Raw genomic sequence first — 19,781 nt, forward strand, 5'->3', positions numbered from 1 at the left:
TCATCAGTTTCCTGATTTACAGTGAAAAAAAGAGAAGAAGAAATCACCTGGCCCAGAGTTACAGTTCAGTTGAGATGTCACATGTAAAGTTCTTGGCACAGAATTAGTGCATAAGGATTTTAATTGCTTCCTCTTGCCCATGGCCCAATGGCCCATCACAAGTGTGAGGGACTGCCACACAGGAGTCTTTGTTCTACTTAAATGTCTCCCCAGAAGAGCTGGGGCCACCTGCTGTGTTCAGGGCCATCTTGGGACTTCACCCCAAGTTCTCCTCCTTGTTGATTTCTGCCTTCCTTTTCCAAAAGTTTTCAAACAGACACATCAGAAGAGAGACCTGTACAATGAGCCCTTTGCAACGGTCGCCGGTTTCAATAATCAACAGCAATGTCCTGTCTTGTGTCACCTCCCCCACTTTTCTTCCCCTGGTGTATCTTAAAGCAAATTCCAGTCACCGTATCATTTCACCTATAAACACTCCAGTATGTATAACAGATAAAGATGTGCGAGAACAAAACCACAATATTGTTACCACGTTCAACAAAATTAAGAATTATTATTATTTAAAAAAATTTGTTTTAATGTTTATTTATTCTTAAGACAGAGGCAGAGCGTGAACAGGGGAGGGGCAGAGAGAGAAGGAGACACAGAACCCGAAACAGGCTCCAGGCTCTGAGCTGTCAGCACAGAGCCTGATGCGGGGCTTGAACCCACGAACTGTGAGATCATGACCTGAGCCGAAGTCGGACGCCCAACCGACTGAGCCATGCAGGAGCTCCAAGAATTGTTATTAATATAATTTAATACCCTGTCCCTATTTATTTTTTCCCAATTGTGTCAAAAAATGTCTTTTCACTGTTGATTTGATCGGATATCAGGATTCCCAAAGGTTTGTATTACATTGGATTTTAAAGTCTCAGGTGGTTTTGCATCAGCCTGTTTTGACATGTTCTGTTTTCAGTGGAAATGGTAGAAAAATGAGGAAGCCCTTACTTCCTGAAAGTCTCTCCAACTCACTTCCCTGAACCCTTTCCAAATAACACAAAACAAACATGTCCTTTTTTGGGTGTCTTTAAATGACAAAAAGAGTTCCCCCCTTTACAGCAGTTTTGAAATGAATGAGCTCCTCTAACAGCTTTCAAAACCCAACAATCATTCAGGAGGAGAAGAAGAAGAAGAAGAAAAGCAGGATTTGCTTTAGTTCTTGTTTTTGAGGGGAAAAATTCCTGGGAACTTTGTCCTTTTCAGAAAGACTTTTTTTTTATGCCCTCCCACCTGCTTTTCAAAATCCACCAACCACAAAATTTACTCCATCCCCCTTTTTTCTCTCTCCCTTACACACTCCCTCTCTCTTTTTAGCAGCAACATATAAGCCGGCCATATTAGAGAGATGGAAATAAAGCTTCCTTAATGTTGTATGTGTCTTTGAAGTACATCTGTGCATTTTTTTTTAGCATCTAACCATTCCTCCCTTGTAGCCCTCGGCCCCTCAAAACACCCTCTCCCATATCCCACCCGACTAACATCTCAGTCTCTGAAAATGCACAGAGATGCCTGGCTACCTCGCCCTGCCTTCAGTCTCACGGGGCTCAGTCTCTTTTTCTCTTTGGGTAAGTTAGACGACACATTTGCATGCTCCTGAGGGTCCAGAAGTGTAGCCGCAGCTGGAAGAGGGTGGGGGTTGGGGGGCAGAAAAGAAGACATTGCTTGAGTTTCCCTTCTTGTCCTTGGGAAGGGAGGTACCGGGGGACCGGGGGAGACATTGCTGAGGACTGCATAACGCGGGTGTGACTTGGCCACAGAAATGTTGGGTCGGGGGATCTGAGTGTTCCTTGGGGGTGACAGTTATCACAGGGGGTGGTTTTTCTTTGGATTTCCCTAAAACGGACTTATGTGGGGGTGGGGGCAAAAGATAGGTTGATCTGCCAAGTCTCCTCGTGGATTTTTTTTCAGCTGCTGCAAATGTGGGGTCCTGGGCCTTAATGCTCCCTTAAGGGGCTTCTTTTGTGGACCTTGATCTTTGGAAGCTGGTGGATTTAGGATATTAGGAAAGAATGCTTGGGGGAGCTGGGGGTAGAAAGTTGAGTCTGGGTCTTGTTTCCTGGAAATCTGTACCATTGATTTGTTGAAATGTGTGGGGGTGCAGGTGGCAAGTTGGCTCGGGGTATGGTCTCTGTATTGGGGAGACACTTTCTGAAGCTGATGGTGGCCTCTGACTTGGGCCAGATGGAGTGGGGGAGGGGTCAGGTGAAGGAATCAGGAAAAAAAGAAAAAGAAGAAGAAAAGGAAAAAAAAAAGGAACTCATGGGCTGAGTGTGGCTTCAAGACCAGCCCAGCCTTGGAGACTGCCATGTCAAGTGATCCAAATGTTAATTTCTTACTTGACCCCTCATGACTTCCTGGTGAGGAGGTGGGCTCCAAAGTTATTTGCAAGCCTGCTTTGTGGGTAGTTTCATTCTTGCTCCTAAACTTACTCATTGCTGGTGTAGCAGTTGGTCAAGTCCAAGGATTGTCAGTGGGGATATTCCCAATCGCAAAATCCCTCTTCTTCCCTCCCTCCCTCCCTTCTTCCTTCCCTCCCTCCTTCCCTCCCTCTCTGTTTCTCTGTTTCTTGGTTTGCTGTGTTGGATATTGGGCAAGAGTGCTAGACAGAGACAACACAGAGCCCCTGGCAGCTTGTATGATATGGCCTATTGGCTTGGCTGAGTTACTGGACATATTAACAACAGAGCAGGAATGTTATGGAAGCTCGGGCAGTACAAAGAGGGCGAGCCTGGGAATCAGATCTGGGTTTAAAGCCATCTTGGCCATTTACTTCATGAGCATAGGCAAGTGACTAGACCCTCCTGAGCTTCAGTTCTTTCATGGGTAAACTGGAGAGTGCCTGGGTGTGTTTTGTGAGTCTGGCACAAAGCAGGTGCTCAATAATAGCTGAACTTTGTGAATGTTTTCAAGCACCCGCGCGCTGTGTATCTTATTTAGTCTTCGCGATAATCAGTAATCGTGCGAGGTAGACACTGTTATGATCCTCCTGTGACAGATGACAAAACAGGCACAGAGAAATTAACCAAATGACTGAAATTAAATAACTTGAAGTCACACAACTAGAATAAGACGAGCTGAGATTTGAACCTTTTGTCTGACTACGGGTACTTAGTTGTTGAATTCTACTGCCCCCAACGTTCAAGAAGCGGTACTGCTATATTAACAATAATTGATCAAAGAATCTCAATCAAGTGCAGGCAAAAAGATGAGGAATTGGGTGGATGGCCTGTGTGTAAGGAGCCAGGGATGGAGGACAGGTGACTCCTTTTGGAGTTAAGGAGAGCTTCCTGCAGGCGGGAGCAGTCTTGTGAGAGTGAAGAAAGGAAGGGGGCTCTGGGACCAGGACCAGGGTGTGTCTCAGGGGAGGATGGGGTCTGGAGGGAAGAGGTCGGGGAGTGGGGGTTGTGAGGTGGTGGTGGGAGGAAGCTAGAGCCTTGGCGAACCTGGGTGGTAGAGAATGCAGGAATGGGGATCTTGAACTCGAACTTGACTGATGCTAAGATGGGGTATGCTCTGGCATTCCAAGGCTAAGGGGTTCAGGTGGAAGATGGAACTTTGGCGGTTGTAATGGCATCGGTCTCCAAGATGGAGGAACAAATGACAAGGGAGGGGCCGCATCAGGGGCAGGGTTTGTGAGAATGACTATACAGCTGGTCACGGGGAAGGGGACCAGCTGGGCAACCTGCTGCACACACAACAGAAACAGGTGGGACTAGTTTTTAGCTAGAAGCAATCCCCATGACTGGACTTCCCAGAGTTTTTCTTAAGACCATTGGCTCCACAGCCCCGCTGCACTTTGCTGCTGGGGGCAGTGATCCAGACACAGAGGGGAGAGTGCCTTTCCTTCCTTCTGCAGACTTTTATGGAGTGCCCATCTGTGTGTCACACACTGTTCTGGGTCCAGGGACACCAAGATGACTAAAAATCAGCCCTGGAGCCTCCTGAGAGACACAGGCACATAAACAATAACAATGCCACATCATAGGTGCTGTCATAATAATAACAATCATAACAACGATAACAATAACAGCAGCTAAACTTTGTCAAGCGCTGACTACGTCCCAGGCAGCTGTGAGCTTTACATGTTAGCAAGCCACTTACTCCTCACAGCAGCCCGAGGAGTTAGGTTCTATTATTGCCCCCACCCTTTTAACAGATGAGAAAACTGAGGTCTGGAAGGTTAACCACCTCGCCTGAGATCAGACCACTTGGCCACTATGCCGTTCTGCCTCCCGGTCGTGTACAAGTAGATGCAGTAGGGACGGGCCGCTGCCGCGGAGGTATGCCTTATAAGCCGGGAAGTGTAGGCTATACAAGGGGTGTAGAAGGGTGAACGAGTTTCCCGAACGGAATTAAAAACGAATGTAAGAGGCCTGGAGGGGTGAGAGAAGGTGGAGTTGCTGGGAAAAGTAAGAAGTCAGGAATCACTGAAGTGGAGGAAGCATGGAATCAGGAGCTGGCAGGAGAGGAGGCCAGGACCTAGGTTGGCCCCAGATGGCAAAGGGCTTGGAAGCTGTGCCCAGGAGCCTGCGCGTGATCCCGAAAGCAACAGGGAGCCAGCGGAGGGGTGATGAGGACAGCTTGCTCATGCTGCGCGGGGTGGGGGTGGGGGTGGGTGGCTAGACTGGGCGTGGAGGGGGAGATCCTGGCACGGGGAGGGGGGAGGGTCTGAATGCAGGAGGCAGGATCTGGGTGCCACACTCTCCTGGGATGCAGAGGCTGCCCCAGGAGACAGTGTGCTCAGAAGGTTGGGGGGACACATTCTCTACTTAGACACATTCTCTCTCTTTTAAGCAAGAAGAAAATAAACCTACCTCATAGGGGGCTGTAGGGTTGGAAAGAGGAGTGGGAGAATTCACTTCTGTCCTTGCAGGAGACAGGGCTCAGCCGGAGGTGAGCAAATTTTTGTGATCTCTGAGAGATGGGTCAGTTAGAACAGTCGATAACAGGGGGCCTGGGGTGCCCAGATGCGCCCTGGAGAAAATGGGGAGGGCTGGGCACCGGTGATGTTTTGGAACTAAGACCGGAAACCACATCCTTACCGCGCCCCTGTTGATCCCCATTTCCTTTCTGTGAGTTGGTAATCACGAGACCCAGACCTGGTCCCAAGTGGGGCAACCAGGAGCACTGGGCTTCCTTGTATGGAGGTTCCTTTAAATAGGCCCATTCTCCTCTGGCCAGCCTGCCCCGAGCTGGGGGCTGGCAGTTTGGGGCGGGGTCTGCCATGGAGACGGCAGGAGGCCTGGTCCCTGGCTTTGTCACACCCTCACCCAGCCCCAACCCCTCACCCCTGTCTGGAACCTTGGCAGCCTGGGTTCAAATTGAGCTTTGCCACTTACTAGCTATATACTTGGGCTATTCACGTAACTTCTCTCTGCTCAATTGCATATTCTGGAAAGTGGGGTGGTATTAGGGTTATTGTACGTATCTAATGAGGCCTGCGTGCATCTAATGAGGAATGCATAAAACAGCATCTGGCCTGCGGTAAATAAGCACTTTGTTATTGTGAAATCCTTTCTGTGGCCCTCGTGGACTCGGCTACTTTCCAGAAGCAGCAGAATTTATCAGGATTTTGCTCACAGCTCTGACCTTGTTGCACGACGGCTCCCTCGTCTTTAATGGGAGCCTGGATCCGTGAAAGGCCTAAAGCCCTGGTGGGGACTCAGGCTGAGGTGGGCGCCTTGGAGTCAGGAACCACCTTCTGGCCCGGGCTTGTCCCTGGCTTTCACTGATTTGGTGATCCCATCCCTCTCTCTGCCGTTGGGACTTGCTAGATTTCTCTGACCACTAGAGGGCACGCGTGTTCCTCCCGGCGCCTGCTGCAGGGGTGCGGGAGAGGGACCCTGCATTGCACCTCTGCTCCCCTCCTGCCAGCCAGAAAAGGCCTCCCCACAGCTCTGTCCTTCCATGCGGCAGGGTGCTGGCTCCTTCCCCATGGAGGGAGCTGCCCTGTGGCGTTCAAGTTCTAATCTGAGTGATGTGGGCTGGGGTTGGGAAAGGGGCCAGGGATAGGTCAGCCCGATTCACAGCACCTGGTTTCCGGGGTCACCTGGAGGCTTTTTGGGGGTAGGGGGCCCTGGGAAGGTAGCAGAACTTGGAAGGGGCTAGAGAAGCAGGGCCGTCCTCGGATAAGAGGTAAGCTCAGGACAAGGCCCTGCCAGGTTCCTTCCCTGCAGATCTCTCTGCCTCTGCAGAGCGGGGGTGGCAATGGCATTTTCTGCACACCTCCTCCTTGCCCGGTGCTGTGCTAGGTGCTTTCATAATGGTGATGAAAGCGGGGATGGGGGAACTGGGCTTTGTTCTTCTCAGCCGGCCCACCCGGCGTCCCCAGCTCGTGTTCCCCTGGTGAGTATTCAGCCCACACCCCGAAGCCTTGGCCTTGCAGGGGGGTCCGCATGCCTAATCCCTCCACCGAAGGCTCAGTCGTGACCTCTACGGCCAGCATTTTATTGCATTTTCTGCTCGTCAGCGTCCTGCCCACGAGCCCTCGCCACTGCATCCTAAGGGATGGGCTGAACAGAAGGCTTCCAGGCTGCGGTGCGGCTGCTGGTGTGGTGGGGCCCGGCAGGTCTGTGCTATACAGCAGCGTGAAAAACAAGGGCCCTGCAGGGCCTCCGCTGCCGGGTCTGGGCTGTGTGCCAGACCTGGGGGAACTCCAAGGGGCTGCCCTCTGCTGGGAGGAGACTGTCCTGGAAGGCCTTCCTGTTTAAGGGGCAGAATTTGAGAATGTAGGATGACAGACTGTCCATCAATGTATTTACATGCAATTTACATTGCATAATTTGAAAAATTATCGTGGCAACCCCAGGAGGTGGGTGTGGTCAGCCGTGTTTTGCAGAGCCGGGGACCGAGGCTTGGAAGGTGAAGGGGCTTGTCCACATTCTGCGAGCCGACTGCAGGCAGCATGGGACCCCGTGTCTCACGGGGTCTCCTGGTCTATGCTACTCCTGTATCAGCAGGCGCCTAGCCACCCCTCTGCCCACGACTCCCTGCCCCCAGGCCCCTGGTAGCTTTGTATGTCACCCAAAGAAAATCCTAACTCTGCGTTCTGGCCCCCAAGGTTAAAGTCACATTATTATTTTTTTCTTTGTTAATGTCTGTTGCCTTCCCTAGGACACAAGCTTCATGTTGCAGCAGTGACGCTGCCTGTCACAGCAATGTCCCCCAGGGCCTAGGCTAAGTGCAGGGGCGGGCGTGGTGGGTGGCTTATAAATATCGGGTAAATGAGTGAATGAATGGCTGATGCTGAATGTCACTGTTTATCCCCTATAAAGAAGAGGAATCTTTTGGGGATGACATTTTGACGATATTGGTAGAAAATCCAAGCCTTAAGTTCAGGACTAGGGTGAGGCCAGAGAGGTGCCCACGATGTATGGTTTAAGGAGGCCTTTGCCTGATCCTGAGGGAGGGCGCCCCCTTAAATTTTGTGTCCCAGGCTTTCTGCCCTCTGAGGGTCCCTGCAGCTTCGGCTGGAAGGGCCTGGGTTCGCTCACCTCCCCCTAGACTCTGCTCTGCTTAGGATGTCTCAGTGGGACAGAAATTTCTCAGCCCCAGCACCCAGCTCCTCTGGACCAGGTCTGGTGCTGCTTATCGGATGTGACAGAAACCTGCTGTTCCCACCCGGCCACCCCCTCAGCCTGTATCAGCTCCCTGCTGTGGCGTTTCCAGGCTTGACATCTCCTAAAGGGACTCCTGTCCTTGGAGACCCATCAGTTGGTCCCTTGGAATCGTACCTACTTTTCTGGGATGGCTCTAGCCTTCCGCTGCTTGTCTGCCTTCTTTCCTGTTTGCTAGGGGCCGGTGGGGGGCGGGGAGGATAAGCGGGGATGGGAGGGAGGCTGGGCTGGGCACACTGCTTACCTTTGACCTTGGGGTATAGAGAGCAAGGCCTTTTGAGTCTCCATCCATCCTCAAGGCTTTCCACCCCGTGGGGGACACTGGAGGGGCTTCGGCTCAGCAGAGACATCTGGAAGCGGTGGGGAAGGAGGTGAAAGCCGGGTCGGCACAACGGAGCCCCTCGTCCGAGGTCTTCAGCCAGCAGGTGGCAGTGGTAGGACCGCAGGACAGCCGGATGGACTGGCTGCAAGACATGGTCCTGGGAAAGTCTTAGGGCCACTTGTCTGCCCCAGCCTCAACAGACGGGTCGGTTTCTCTCCACCCCAGCCTTGCTCTGCCCAAGGGCCACATCAGGTGCCCCTTATGAGCTTGGCGCACCTGACCCCACTCCCTAGTTTCAGCCCGAAGGGCCCCACCCACTGCCAGAGCTCTCTCCACGCCCACCTGGTGCAGAAGGCTTGCGCCCTGTCCCCAGCCCTGCCAGCCAGACTCCTTACCAGCTTGCGGCTTCATCCGCAGTGCCTCCAGCGCGGAGCATGGAGATCACAGTACCTACCACCCTCAACGTCCTCAATGGCTCTGACGCCCGCCTGCCCTGCACCTTCAACTCCTGCTACACGGTGAACCACAAACAGTTTTCCCTGAACTGGACCTACCAGGAGTGCAGCAACTGCTCTGAGGAGATGGTGAGTCCTGGGAAGGAGGTGGGGGTGAAAGAGGAGGCAGGAGCCCTTGCGAGTGAAGCCCCCATGTCCCACCACCTGTCCCTGCACTGGATGAGGACCCTGGTGGTCCCGGGGACAGGGGTGGGGGTGGGGCTCTGTCTGCTCCAGAGGGCTTTGGCAGAAGGCGTGTCGTGCCTCCCGGGGGTGGGGGGGCCCGGGAGGGTGACAGAGACCTGGAGGTAACCGCCTCTCTTCCGGAAAGACAGGCGCATGGGGGTGGACCCCCCCCCACTCTTCTCACACCTCCTCATGCATCCAGCTCCCCTCCTGCCCCTTGTCCTAGTTCCTCCAGTTCCGCATGAAGATCATCAACCTGAAGCTGGAGCGTTTCCGAGACCGCGTGGAGTTCTCGGGGAACCCCAGCAAGTACGATGTGTCCGTGACGCTGAGGAGCGTGCAGCTCGAGGACGAGGGCATCTACAACTGCTATATCATGAACCCGCCCGACCGCCACCGGGGCCACGGCAGGATCTACCTGCAGGTCCTCATGGAAGGTGAGGGGCGAGTGGGCAGAGCGGGGAGCCCGATCCCAGCCGGCCGCCCTTGGGGCGCCCTTGGAGAGCCCGTGCCCTCCTGGGGCTTGTGCCGGCTGGGAGGCCTCCGCTTTTCTTCCGCTGCTCCCTGGGGACTGGGGCCGCGTCTCGGAGAGTCCTTACCGCGACCTCGGTCGCGATCGTCATCCGAAAATAGCGGCTTTTCGTCCGTGGGGCCCTCGCTATGTCTCCGTGAGAGGGCTGACCTCGACGTGGGCGCTATCCCAGGTCATCCTCAAAAATGCCTCAGTGGGGGAGGCATCGTTACTGTCCCCATTTTATAGACGAGGAGACAGGCTGAGAGAAGATCGGTCAGTTACCTAAGGTCACACCATAAACGAAGAGTGCAGTTAGGACTCAGGTTTGGGTCTATTCGATCTCAAAATCCATGGTCTTAAATCCTGCGTTTCACTGTCATCCCCTGGGGCTTTTAGGTGCCCCGGGGATTTGGGGGCGGGCCCGTGGAGGTCAAGGGCCTGGGTTGATTTTGGTTTTGACCAACGTCCTTTCCATGGGGAGCCATGGGGCTCTTTCCATGGGGACCAGCCCGCACATACTGTGGGGAGCAGGGGGCGGCGGGGGAGGCCCCCTTTTCCAGCCCCGGGGCTCAGTGGGTCCGTTTCTTGTCCTCCAGAGCCCCCTGAGCGGGACTCCACGGTGGCGGTGATCGTGGGCGCCTCCGTGGGCGGCTTCCTGGCGGTGGTCATCTTGGTGCTGATGGTAGTAAAGTGCGTGAGGAGGAAAAAAGAGCAGAAACTGAGCACGGATGACCTGAAGACAGAGGAGGAGGGCAAGACAGACGGAGAGGGCAATGCGGACGACGGCACCAAGTAACGCGGCGGTCCGGCCGCCCCTCCCTCGTGTCCTGTCTTCTTCCCCCTGCCCCGCACCGTGTGCCCTGCCTGCCCTCTCTTGGTGTGCTTCTCTTGAACCAGGCTCCCAGTGCCGACCCGGGGCCCCCCGAGCCCCTCTCTTCGCGTCCCCCACCCCGCACCAAGAGTGACCCACCTCTCTTTCATTCGGGGGAAACCTGCCATGGGGTGTGGGACACGTGGGCCCTGGGGGAGGGGGAAGTGGGCTCCGGACTGCCGGTCCCGGAGGGGAGGCAGGAAGCCTGTGAGGGTCCTGGAAAGAGAGGCGGGGAGGGTGGGCAGTGGCGGAGGGGGAGGTCAGCTGTCCAGCCTGCCCGGTTTGTGGACTGCCCGGTTTGGTGGGGCCTCAGGGAGGATCGGCGGGTGGCAGAGGGGCTTTCCTGTGCTGCCTCGAGAAAGCCTGGGCGGTGGCATCGCCGTGCTCCCCGGCTGCTCCAGGCCGGGTGGCCCAGTCAGGCTGGGGTGCCGATGGGTCCTGTCACTTGGGTGGAGGCCACGTTGAAGGGAGGACCGTGCCTTTCCTGGGCACTGAAGGCAAGCAGGGGCTGGGGGCAGGTGGAGACGAGCCCCGGCCCAGGAAACTCTGCTCTTACCCCCTCTCCTTCCAGAGCTGCTACCAGGGAAGCCTCGGGGGTTTTCTGGCAGCTGCCAATCCCTTGGGAGTTTTGGTGGGCATTGTACGGAGAGTCACTGAGCTGGGCCATGGGCGGGTTGTAGCGTCCCAGGTGGCGGTCATTTCCCACCATAGTTACCCACTAACAGGAGACAAATTTCGAAGCCGGCTAAGGTCTGAAGGGGCAGGGGCTCCATTGTGAAGTGGAGTTGGCCGCAGGCAGCCTTCTCCCACAGGCTGACCACCCTCACTCCTCCCAGGCCGGGAGCGGCCAAGGTGGGGGGCTAAGGAGGGGTGGGAGCCACGATGGGGGAGCCAATGTGCAGAGTGGGGGCTTCATTCAGGCCTTCCATTTCAAACTTTCCCAGTTAGCAGGGTTTGGGCTGGCTTTTGGTAGAAAACAGGGAAGGAAATGCCCTGAGGGAAGTGTGAGGGGGCTCCTGGAGCCTCTGAGATCCTGTGGTCGCTCCCTCCCTTCGCAGCCCCAGGGACTCCCTCTGTGGGGAAGCAAGTAGCGTTTATGGAGAGCCAACTTTCACTGCCATTATACTCACATCAGGAAGGGACTGATTATTTAAGCCTCAGGAGAGGGAGCGAGACAGAGAGAAGCTGCCGACGTGGACACTACCTTGGAAGACCCTCAGAGACCAACCAGGCAAGCCACTCACAACAAATGGGGAAACTGAGGTTCAAACTGGCAGAGACCGAGGGTCCCGCCGTCTCCTCCTCTGGCTCCTCAGTCTCCAGTCTGACCCAACAGAGCCATAGTTTTCTGAGTGGGAAGAGCCTCTGCGGGCTGGTCCACGAGGGAGGTGAGGTGAGGGAGACGGGCTGTCCAGGCCTGCTGCTGTCCCAGGGCGGCAGCTGCAGGCTGTGATTGAGGCCGGGTGGAGGGGTGGCGGATGGAGGGGTGGAGTGGGAGGGCAGAGCTGCTGGCAAGGCCCCACTCCTGCCCCCCTCCCCCCGACCCCAGGCTGACCTTCTTCAGCACTTCCCAGCCTTTCCAGGAGCTCAGAGGCCACCGAGGCGCAGGAAGTCAGTGCCCAGGGCAGGAATGAGTCTGAGGAAAGGAGGCGAGGACAGGACTGGGACAGTGTTGGGGACCATCCTCTGCCTCTCCCCATCAGATAGCCGATTTGGGGCGAGAACGATATGGGAGGTTCCGTTTAATTCATTCCAATTCAGCATCCGTTCATTGAGCATCTCCCGTGGGCCTGGCACTGTGCCGGGCCCCAGGGAGGCACCCGAAGCCATAGACGAGTTGGGAACTGCAGGTCAGCCCCATGGGGACCAAGACTAGTTTTTTGTTTTGTCTTGTTTTTGGGGTTTCTTTGGTGCATCTAATTCCACCTGTGCAGCCACTGCTCCCAGGGCTGAAGTTGGAGAAGAAGCAAGAAAGTCCTGAATCCGGGCCCTGGGAAGGAAAGGAAGGATGGAAAGGGGGGAAAAGATACCGCAGGGAACAGGGTGGTAGACCGGGAAGAGTGGGCACAGCGTGGGGGACAGACAGCCTGAGTCAGGTGAGTCCAGCTCAGTACCTAACTGCCAATCAACACACTGCCAATGGGGGTGGGCTAAGCCACCAGGATGCCTGGGGCAGGCGGACACAGCCCATCCTTGGAGCCAACCAGCGAAGAGGGGAGCGACGGGTGGTGGGCACCCCATGCCAGCTGAGACCAAGGTGGCGACGCACTTCTGCAGCTTGCAGATTTCACTTTTCGGCAACCCCTCAAGGGCTCTCCTCTCCCAGGACCAGTGAAAGTCTGTGCCGAGGATCGGAAAAGTGGGGCAGCTTTCTTTTTCCAGGACTCCTAACATTTAGGGGAGTTTTTGCACGATTCCCTAGGTTTCTTCTAAGAAGTCCTAACTCTCCGTAAAGAAGCCCCAGACTTCCGGGTTCCTTCCTTGCAGTGCCCTGACCTAGTGGGGCCTCAGAGGCCCGAGAGGATGGAGGTGGGCCAGGAGCCACCTCTGCCCCAGGTGCCCACCCCCATGCGCCCTTTCTCCTGCAGCCGCTTAGAATCTCTTCCAGGGGCCTCCTCGAGCTGCCTCCCCCAGGGCGATGAGGTTGGGAACCAAATGGGGCTTCTGCGCGAGTAGAGGTGGGAAACCGGTGACATGTTTCCACGGCTGCTATTTCTCTCTCCTGCTTTCTAGTTTCTACCAGCAAGCTGGTCCTCTCCCTGCAAAGCCCACTTCTGGCTGCGTGTTTCCGTCACTGTGCTCTCGGCTGGGTCCAGTCTCCTGTTTTTCTCAACCGCCCCTGCCTCTCCTGTTGTCTTGGAACTCCTTGTCTGTCTCTTCCTCCTAATTAAGGGCCCCTGTAAAGAGCTGGGCTGGCCGACCCATGGGATTTAGCTTATAAGAACAAAGTACAATTTTTTCAGGACTGAAATGCCTTGAGGTGCCTTGAAACTGGCTTTGAAAATAGCTATCCTCCCCTTCGCTGGGGACTAATCACAGTGATTCCCAATTTATAAAAAGGAAAAGCTGATTAATTGGATTCGTAAGTCCCCTTGGAGAAGCCGGGCTGGGAAGTATTTGCAAGGTCAGGTTAAGCAGATGGACAATTGAGAATACTGGCCAGGTCACCAAAGACAGTCCCAGGCCATGGGAATGGCGTGGTGCAGTTAGATGGAGGGATGAATCCAGAAATTTCCCTTGCTACTTGTCTTAAGGATCGACAGCCTGTGTCTCCTGCTGTGCCTCATGCTGATGTCTTCCTTTATTGAAGCTTGCTGATGCATTTGTACATAGTCTATATATAGGTATAGATATATTATATATACACAAATATACAACATCTCACTGCATCCACCCCACAAGTTATACTGGGTGTGGGGGGAGGGGAACAATCATTTCTCAATGTTTTGAGTTGATTCACCAAAGGCAAACTATAGAATGTTCTTCTTGCTCTTTGTGCACTTGGAGGAGAAAACCCAACTACTTAGGCACCTTCTAGGTTTTACGTGCCACCGGGTGGTGGGGAGAAAAACTTCAACGGTCCTCGGGGGCCCAGCTGCCGCATTTCTTTTGCAGTTTGTCTCATTGCTTGGATCTATTGGCTACAATAAACAGATCGTCTCCCTGAACATCCCTTGAGTGTGGCTTTTTTGGGGGGGTGCAGAGCAGGAGAGGCTTTGCCAGGATCCTGACGGGGCCCCCTGATGCTCCTTTCCTGGTAACCCCACTGACATTGCCGGGTCCCCAGCAAGGACGAGGTCCTTCTGCTCTGCCCATGTTGACAAATGCCTTATCTCTTTCCCCGTTTGCCTTGTCTCGGAAACCTGGGGGACTCCATCCACCCTGAAAGCACCCTGAGGACAGGGTGGCTGAACACCCACTTCTTGGGGGTGGCGCCTGGTTATTTCTGGGATGCTGACAACCATTTAAGTCCCCACCACTGTTAACACTGATGTTATTTTTTCCGTGGGTGGAGGGGCCATCCTTCCTGCCCCCTTTCTCTAACCTGTGTCTGATTAGGCAGACATTTCTTTTGCCTGCTCTGGGTTCAGGGAAAATAGATGACAGCTGGTCAGAGACTCCCCTGATGCACCTTCACGGGTGAGGATCGCTGTGGGGAAGGGTCAGGCTGTCCATGTCCCGTCTGAGTGCCGCCCTATCCTATTTACATGCAGTCGAATCTCCCTAAGTTCAGGACCAAAGACGACCCCCTGGCCCAGGAGCTTACTGTTCCAGACACACTCAGTCTTTTTCTCTCCTGCTTCCTGTTTTTATGCCTCTGCATATCTTTCTCTCTCTCTCTCTCTCTCTCTCTCTCTCTCTCTCACACACACACACACACACACACACGCACACACACACACACATGCCCAGGGGCTTACCAGATAAGAAAAGCCTCAACTTTCTGAATGGCAAAGAAATGCTGACGTGGCTGGTTCCTACTTTTCTTCTGGTTTCTTTGTCATTTCTGTCTACTCCCCGCTGACCCGGAGGCCTTTGCCAGCGGTTAGTGGTCAGCTGCATTTTAGAATATTCCAGAAGGATCCTGATATTGGTAGTTGTAACTTTGGCAAGGATTACAGCTGCTACCTGAGAGAGAAGCCAGAAGGGAGGTGCCCGGTGTTTAACAGAACCAAAGACACCTTGCTTTAAAAGGATGTCTGTCTTCCAGAGCGCCTGGGTCCTTCCAAGGATGGGATGTCAGAGAGGGTGCTTCTCTAGTTAACAAATAGGGAAACTGAGGCAGGGGATGTGGACCGAGGAGCAGCAGAAGGCACTGGGGATTCTGGCAGGTTCTTTCTGGGGTGGAGTCAGCATCTTCCTCATTTGGGGGCTTTTCTCCCAGAGCACTTTGGAGCTGGGCCTGCTTCCTGGGAGGGTTGGATTTGGCTCAGGCATCTCCCTTAAATTGATGTTCTTTAGCCCAGGGTGCTTGGGGCCTGGGGGCAGGTAGCTGTGATGTTGCAGAATGAGCTGCCTCGTGGGGGAAGGGCTGGCTCCCATTCTGGTGCTCAGAATTGGTCACCAGCTTCCTGGTTCCTCCCTGCACCCCCCCCCCCCCCCACTGAGATAGAGGTGCCCGTGCAAGAGTCTCTCAATTCCCAAGGCTCCTTCACTTACTGCTGGCGCCCCCTGCAGGGCTTAGGCACCCCATCCTCCTGCCCACGGCCTGCTGCCATGGAATAGGAGACTACGTGGTGGCGGGAGGGCTTTCAGAGTCTCTAGGGCAAGTCCTGAAGGCCAAAAGGACCGGGAAGGGAGAGTAGATCTTTACAACATCAGAGACAGGCGGGGTCTTGGGAACCGTCTGGCCAAGCCTCCTGACTGTCCTGAAGCGGAAGCTGAGGACCACAAGGCGGTGATTGGCGTAAGGCCACAGGGTGGGTCAAGGACAAGACAGCATCTCTTCTCAGGCTCTAGGTCTAGGCCTGCCATTCTTCCCACAGTCTGGGCACAGCCGGGCACATCGGCCCAGGAGCCTGCTGCCCCTCCCCCGCTGGGCCTGGTTGAGCTAGAAGAGGCCCCCACGCTTTCTGTAAGGGCTGTTTACAAAACTGAGATTCAGAGAGGGAAAGTGTTCCTCCCAGAGTCACACAGTTGGCTAGCGACAGAGCCTGGGCGGGAAACCGAGTCTCTCCTCCCCAGGTAAGGCCTTCCCCCAGGATGACCCATCATCAGACGCCAAGACTCAGGTCCCCTGGCTCCAGTTTCCAGGGTCGCGTTCCTCACCCCCATAGCGTGACTGGCTTCATGTCGGTTTGTATGTGGGCCCCTCTTAGGTGACTTGTCTCCCTCTCATATTGTGGGGGTGGGGGTGGTATCTAAAAGCCATCCGTGAGAGGGGGCTGGGCAATGCCCGGGGGCCTGGGGCCTGGGCGGCTTGAAACACAGGCGCACCAACCCCCACTAGGTGCCTGGCCCTCCTCTGTGGCATCTGGAGGGCTCAGAGGGTCCGTGCTGGCAGGGCGCTGCGGGAGCTCTTCTCAGATGGCCCAGGTGGCCTTGCCTACGAGCCCCCTCCCCTGTAGGGCTGAGGAGGCCTCTGGCTAGAAAAGGGAGAAAGACTGGGAAAGTAACTTCTTCCTTTTCTCTGGCAGTAATGACCTTTGAGCGTCCAGGAAGTGCTAGGGAAGGGGGCACGTGGGCACTGGGTGCTCAGCTGGGCTACTTGGGATTCCACGGGAGGGGCTTTCCCTCGCAGCCCTGACAGAGTCACCTTTATCCCAACCACAGCTGCTTCTGCTTCTCAACCGGGACAACTGGCCCATAAAACAGGTGGCACGGGACCAGGAGCTGTTTGCCTCAACAGACTGCGAGCCCCTCCTGTGGGCACGTGGCAGCCGAAGAGGGTTCATTCCACCAGGAGGGGAAGCGTGTGTCACAGCTCTTGGCCGATACAGTGGCCAGGTCTGTGGCCACGGGGTGAGGGATTAGACTTGTGCCGTGGTGCCCCAAGGTGACACATTAGGGCTGGTGGGCAGAGACAGACAGAGATCCAATGGAAGTCAGAGCTGTGCAGAGGGTTGAGTTTCTCGGAGGTAATGAGATCCCCATCCCGGAAGGTATTCAAGCATAGCTTGAGGGTGTTGTCGAAAGATTCACACATCAGGGCATACTTCTGGATGCCTCCTAAGTACAATGACCCTCTTCAGGCCTCATTTTCAGATTCAAGTGCTAGAAGGAGGATTAACTCTTGCTTGCCTGAAGGTTAACATGACATGCACGGGCCAGCTCCTGTCCCTCTGCCTCTTACTCAGTCCCAGCCTTCCCCAGCTTGCCTCTGTACCCTGTGCCCCTTCACCCTATTCATCTTTATTTGATTCATCCATGGTGGGGAGAGGGGAGGTGGCGAGCGCCTATTGGCGGTGAGAAACAGTCTGGGAGAAGGTGGAGATTTGGGGTCAAGCATCCTCGGGGACTTCTTTCCAAAGACCAGGCCAAGCGCAAATTGTGTCCGTGGCCCTCCGGCCAGGGCAAAGCTTCCCCTGTCCTTCCAGCCAAGACTGTTAGATAGAAGGTGCCAGTCTTCACCGCCTTCTCCTCCGTGGGCCCTCCCAGCTTCACCAAAGGCTTCAGCCTCCCCATCCCTGCCCTGTGGCCCACTCACACAGGGTGGAAGGGTCGTGGGGCTGGGTTTGAGTCCAGCCTGAGAGAGCTGGGGAGGTGCGGTGGCGGGGAACAGATGAGAGAGCCGGCTAGACTAGTAAGAATAACCACCATTTACTGAATACCTACCCTGTGTCTGGCCCCGAGCTAAGCATTCCAGGGGTGTCAGCTGACTGAATCTTCAGGACAACTCCCCAAATATGCATCCTTTTCTCACTTTTACAGATGGGGAGGCCAAGGTTCTGCTATACTTAGTACGTCTACACGCAAGGTGACATGGCTAGAACATAGCAGAGGACTCAAACCCAGGGCAGAGCGACGCCAAAGGCATCACATCGCACTGCGAGAAGGACAGAAAGGGGCAGAGGACCGGCCTCTCGCAGCCCAGAGATCGAGGAGCGAGTGGGGGAAGGGTGCCTCAGAGCCAACCTCGAAATGACCATGGACGAGGTGAGGGCAAAAGTGTTTGGAAGCAGAGGCAAAGCCTTCTCGGTGGACTCCTAACATCCCCCCCTCCGCCCTCCGTGGCCTGGCCCTTGACCGCACAGCTCTGTGCCAACAGCCCTGGTCTCTGGTCTCTGGTCTCTGGCCACCTTCTCCTCTCTAGGCTTCCGGAAACACGTAAAACCCCTTCTTCGCTCTCAGGGCAGCTGTCTCCTGGTTCCTACCCCTCCTCCTGGGCCTGGGTCACACTCCAACTTCTCCAAGTTACCCTTCATTCCAAGGAGCCGACTCTCCATCTCCCCCACCTTCTTCCCCTGCCATTTCCCCCCTCCTACCCACATCCTCCCGGCCCTCCCCTTGCGAAATCCCGAAAGCTGCTGCTCCTGCACTACCGCGTTCAAACGGGACCGCATCAGAACACTCAGGGAGTCCCGTCTGGGGCTCCACACCACTTTACATTTCTGTTTCGGTCCGTCTGTCTCAGCGCCCCGTTCAGGGCAGAACCGGGTCTCGGGTCCGGGAGGACACCTGGCCGTCCAGCTGACAAGGTAGTCCCAGGGGCAACCAGGCTGCAGTGAATAAGAAACCTTCCCAATGCCCCCAGCCCCCAGCCCTCCTGAGTCCCCAGGCTCCCTGGACGGGAGGGCAGGGGTCATGGCAAGCCTCGAAGCAGTGAGTAAACAACCTCTGGGGTGCTGTGCGGGGTACCTGAGACCCTGCCCTGGGGCTTCGCACCCCACCCCCACGTGGCCCGGAATAAAGAGATGCCGGGGACTCACCCCATCTCTGAGCTGCTGCAGGGAAGCGGATGCCTGCTCCTGGAAGTGGACACACACGCCCCTCTCCAGCTTGGGACTGCCCGGTGAGCACCTCCCTGGTCAGGACGGTTCAGCTCCCTCCTCCCTCTGCCCTCCTCCTCCCAATGAGCTCATCTGTCTGGGGCTCCCCACCCCCTTTGCCCGAAAGGATGTTTGGATAGAACCTGGAAGAAAACAGAAAAAGAGGATGATGGGTGGCATGGAGGCGGTGGCTGCCTTGCCTGCCTGTGCCCAGAGCCCTTAGAAAGTGGAGGTGGGTGAGGAGGGTTCAGGAAGAGCTGGTCTTTACTCCAACTCCACAAGGCGAGGTGGGCTTGGGGAGCAGGGCCACGGTGGCCAGGACCGGCTCCTGGCCGGCCCGCTAAACCACGTGCCTGTGGGCTGGTGTGGTGCGTGCTGTCCTGTTAACCCCCTCGGCACCTGCCAAACTTCAGTGGGTGCCGAGCCAGCGGCTGGGGGCGGCTGAGCGGGCACTGGGAGCTGGAGGGAACGAGTGGCGGGGAGGGACGGGCAGGGAACAGACCCAGGCGCACTAGGAAGGAGGCTCCCAAAAGTTTGTGCGGATGGCGTGCACCCAGCCCCAACCCGAGAGGCGGAAAGGTTTGAGGGCATTTAACTTTAAATTAATGCAGGCAGAGGATGTCGGCGCCTGCAGTTCCGCCGTCCTGAGGTTGGGGCTCTGTTTATAAGCGAGGGGTGGGGGGGGGGGCGGCTCAGGAAAGGTGGTGGGAGAAGCAGCCTCTGGGGGTAGATCCCAGGCTGGTGGGAGAGGAGCCGTGAGGTGGGAGGGCGGGGGCTCCCCGCAGAGCCCCGTGGTCTCTGAGTCTCTGAGTCTACACCACTGCCAGTGAGCTCAGTTATCTGCAAGGCCAGGCCAGGGCCAGGGCTAGGAGCCGCTTGCGGGGGGGGCTGTGGGGGGGGGGGCTGTGGGGGAGGAGGGGGAGAGGGGCCTTGGGGCAAGGGCATGGGGGAGCCAGCGCAGGGGCTGGGGGGTGGGGGGAGGAGTGGGGGGAGGCTCCCTGCCAGGCTCCAGTTACTTAGGAGGAACTCCTCTTAAAATAGCTCCCGAGACCTCATAGGAGTGTCCCTTTCCACCTCCTCCCCTGCCGGGGTCTTGGCCACCTTTCCGAGAACTAGCAGGGGACTGAGCCTCCCATCTGCCTGCCCTGCTAGAAGCTGGGACCGCCCCTGGAGTGAGCTCCTTCCCTTGGGAGAGCATTTCCCGGTCACTGGGGGGGCTGGGGTTCTGCTGGGGGCTCCCCCTTTCCCCAGCCACACACCGACCCTCCCTCCCTCCTACGCTCTCCCTCCTGGCTCCGCTCCAGCTC

The 19,781-nt window shown here is 56.0% G+C and overlaps 1 protein-coding gene and 1 long non-coding RNA gene across 3 annotated transcripts; one reads left to right on the plus strand and one right to left on the minus strand.

Annotated features, from left to right (window-relative positions):
• The first annotated feature begins 1,339 nt into the window (after positions 1–1,339).
• Positions 1,340–10,951, plus strand: SCN2B (sodium voltage-gated channel beta subunit 2). Of its 2 annotated transcripts, none has more exons than XM_015062315.3 (4): positions 1,340–1,607; positions 8,398–8,564; positions 8,887–9,097; positions 9,771–10,951. In XM_015062315.3, the coding sequence occupies exons 1-4, from the start codon at positions 1,538–1,540 to the stop codon at positions 9,968–9,970; spliced, it is 648 nt and encodes a 215-aa protein (XP_014917801.2). In that variant the 5' UTR covers positions 1,340–1,537; the 3' UTR covers positions 9,971–10,951. The 2 variants fall into 2 exon arrangements, with proteins under 2 accessions (XP_014917801.2, XP_026892442.1); XM_027036641.2 differs by lacking the exon at positions 1,340–1,607 and adding an exon at positions 1,708–1,782.
• Positions 9,456–19,099, minus strand: LOC106966207 (uncharacterized). The gene is made up of 3 exons (XR_008290640.1): positions 18,415–19,099; positions 10,145–12,035; positions 9,456–9,907 (listed from the first exon to the last, which is right to left on the minus strand). It is a non-coding gene; the product is annotated as an uncharacterized LOC106966207 (long non-coding RNA).
• Positions 19,100–19,781: the final 682 nt, after the last annotated feature.

The sequence above is a fragment of the Acinonyx jubatus genome, chromosome D1, assembly GCF_027475565.1.
Source record: "Acinonyx jubatus isolate Ajub_Pintada_27869175 chromosome D1, VMU_Ajub_asm_v1.0, whole genome shotgun sequence".
Taxonomy (NCBI): domain Eukaryota; kingdom Metazoa; phylum Chordata; class Mammalia; order Carnivora; family Felidae; genus Acinonyx; species Acinonyx jubatus.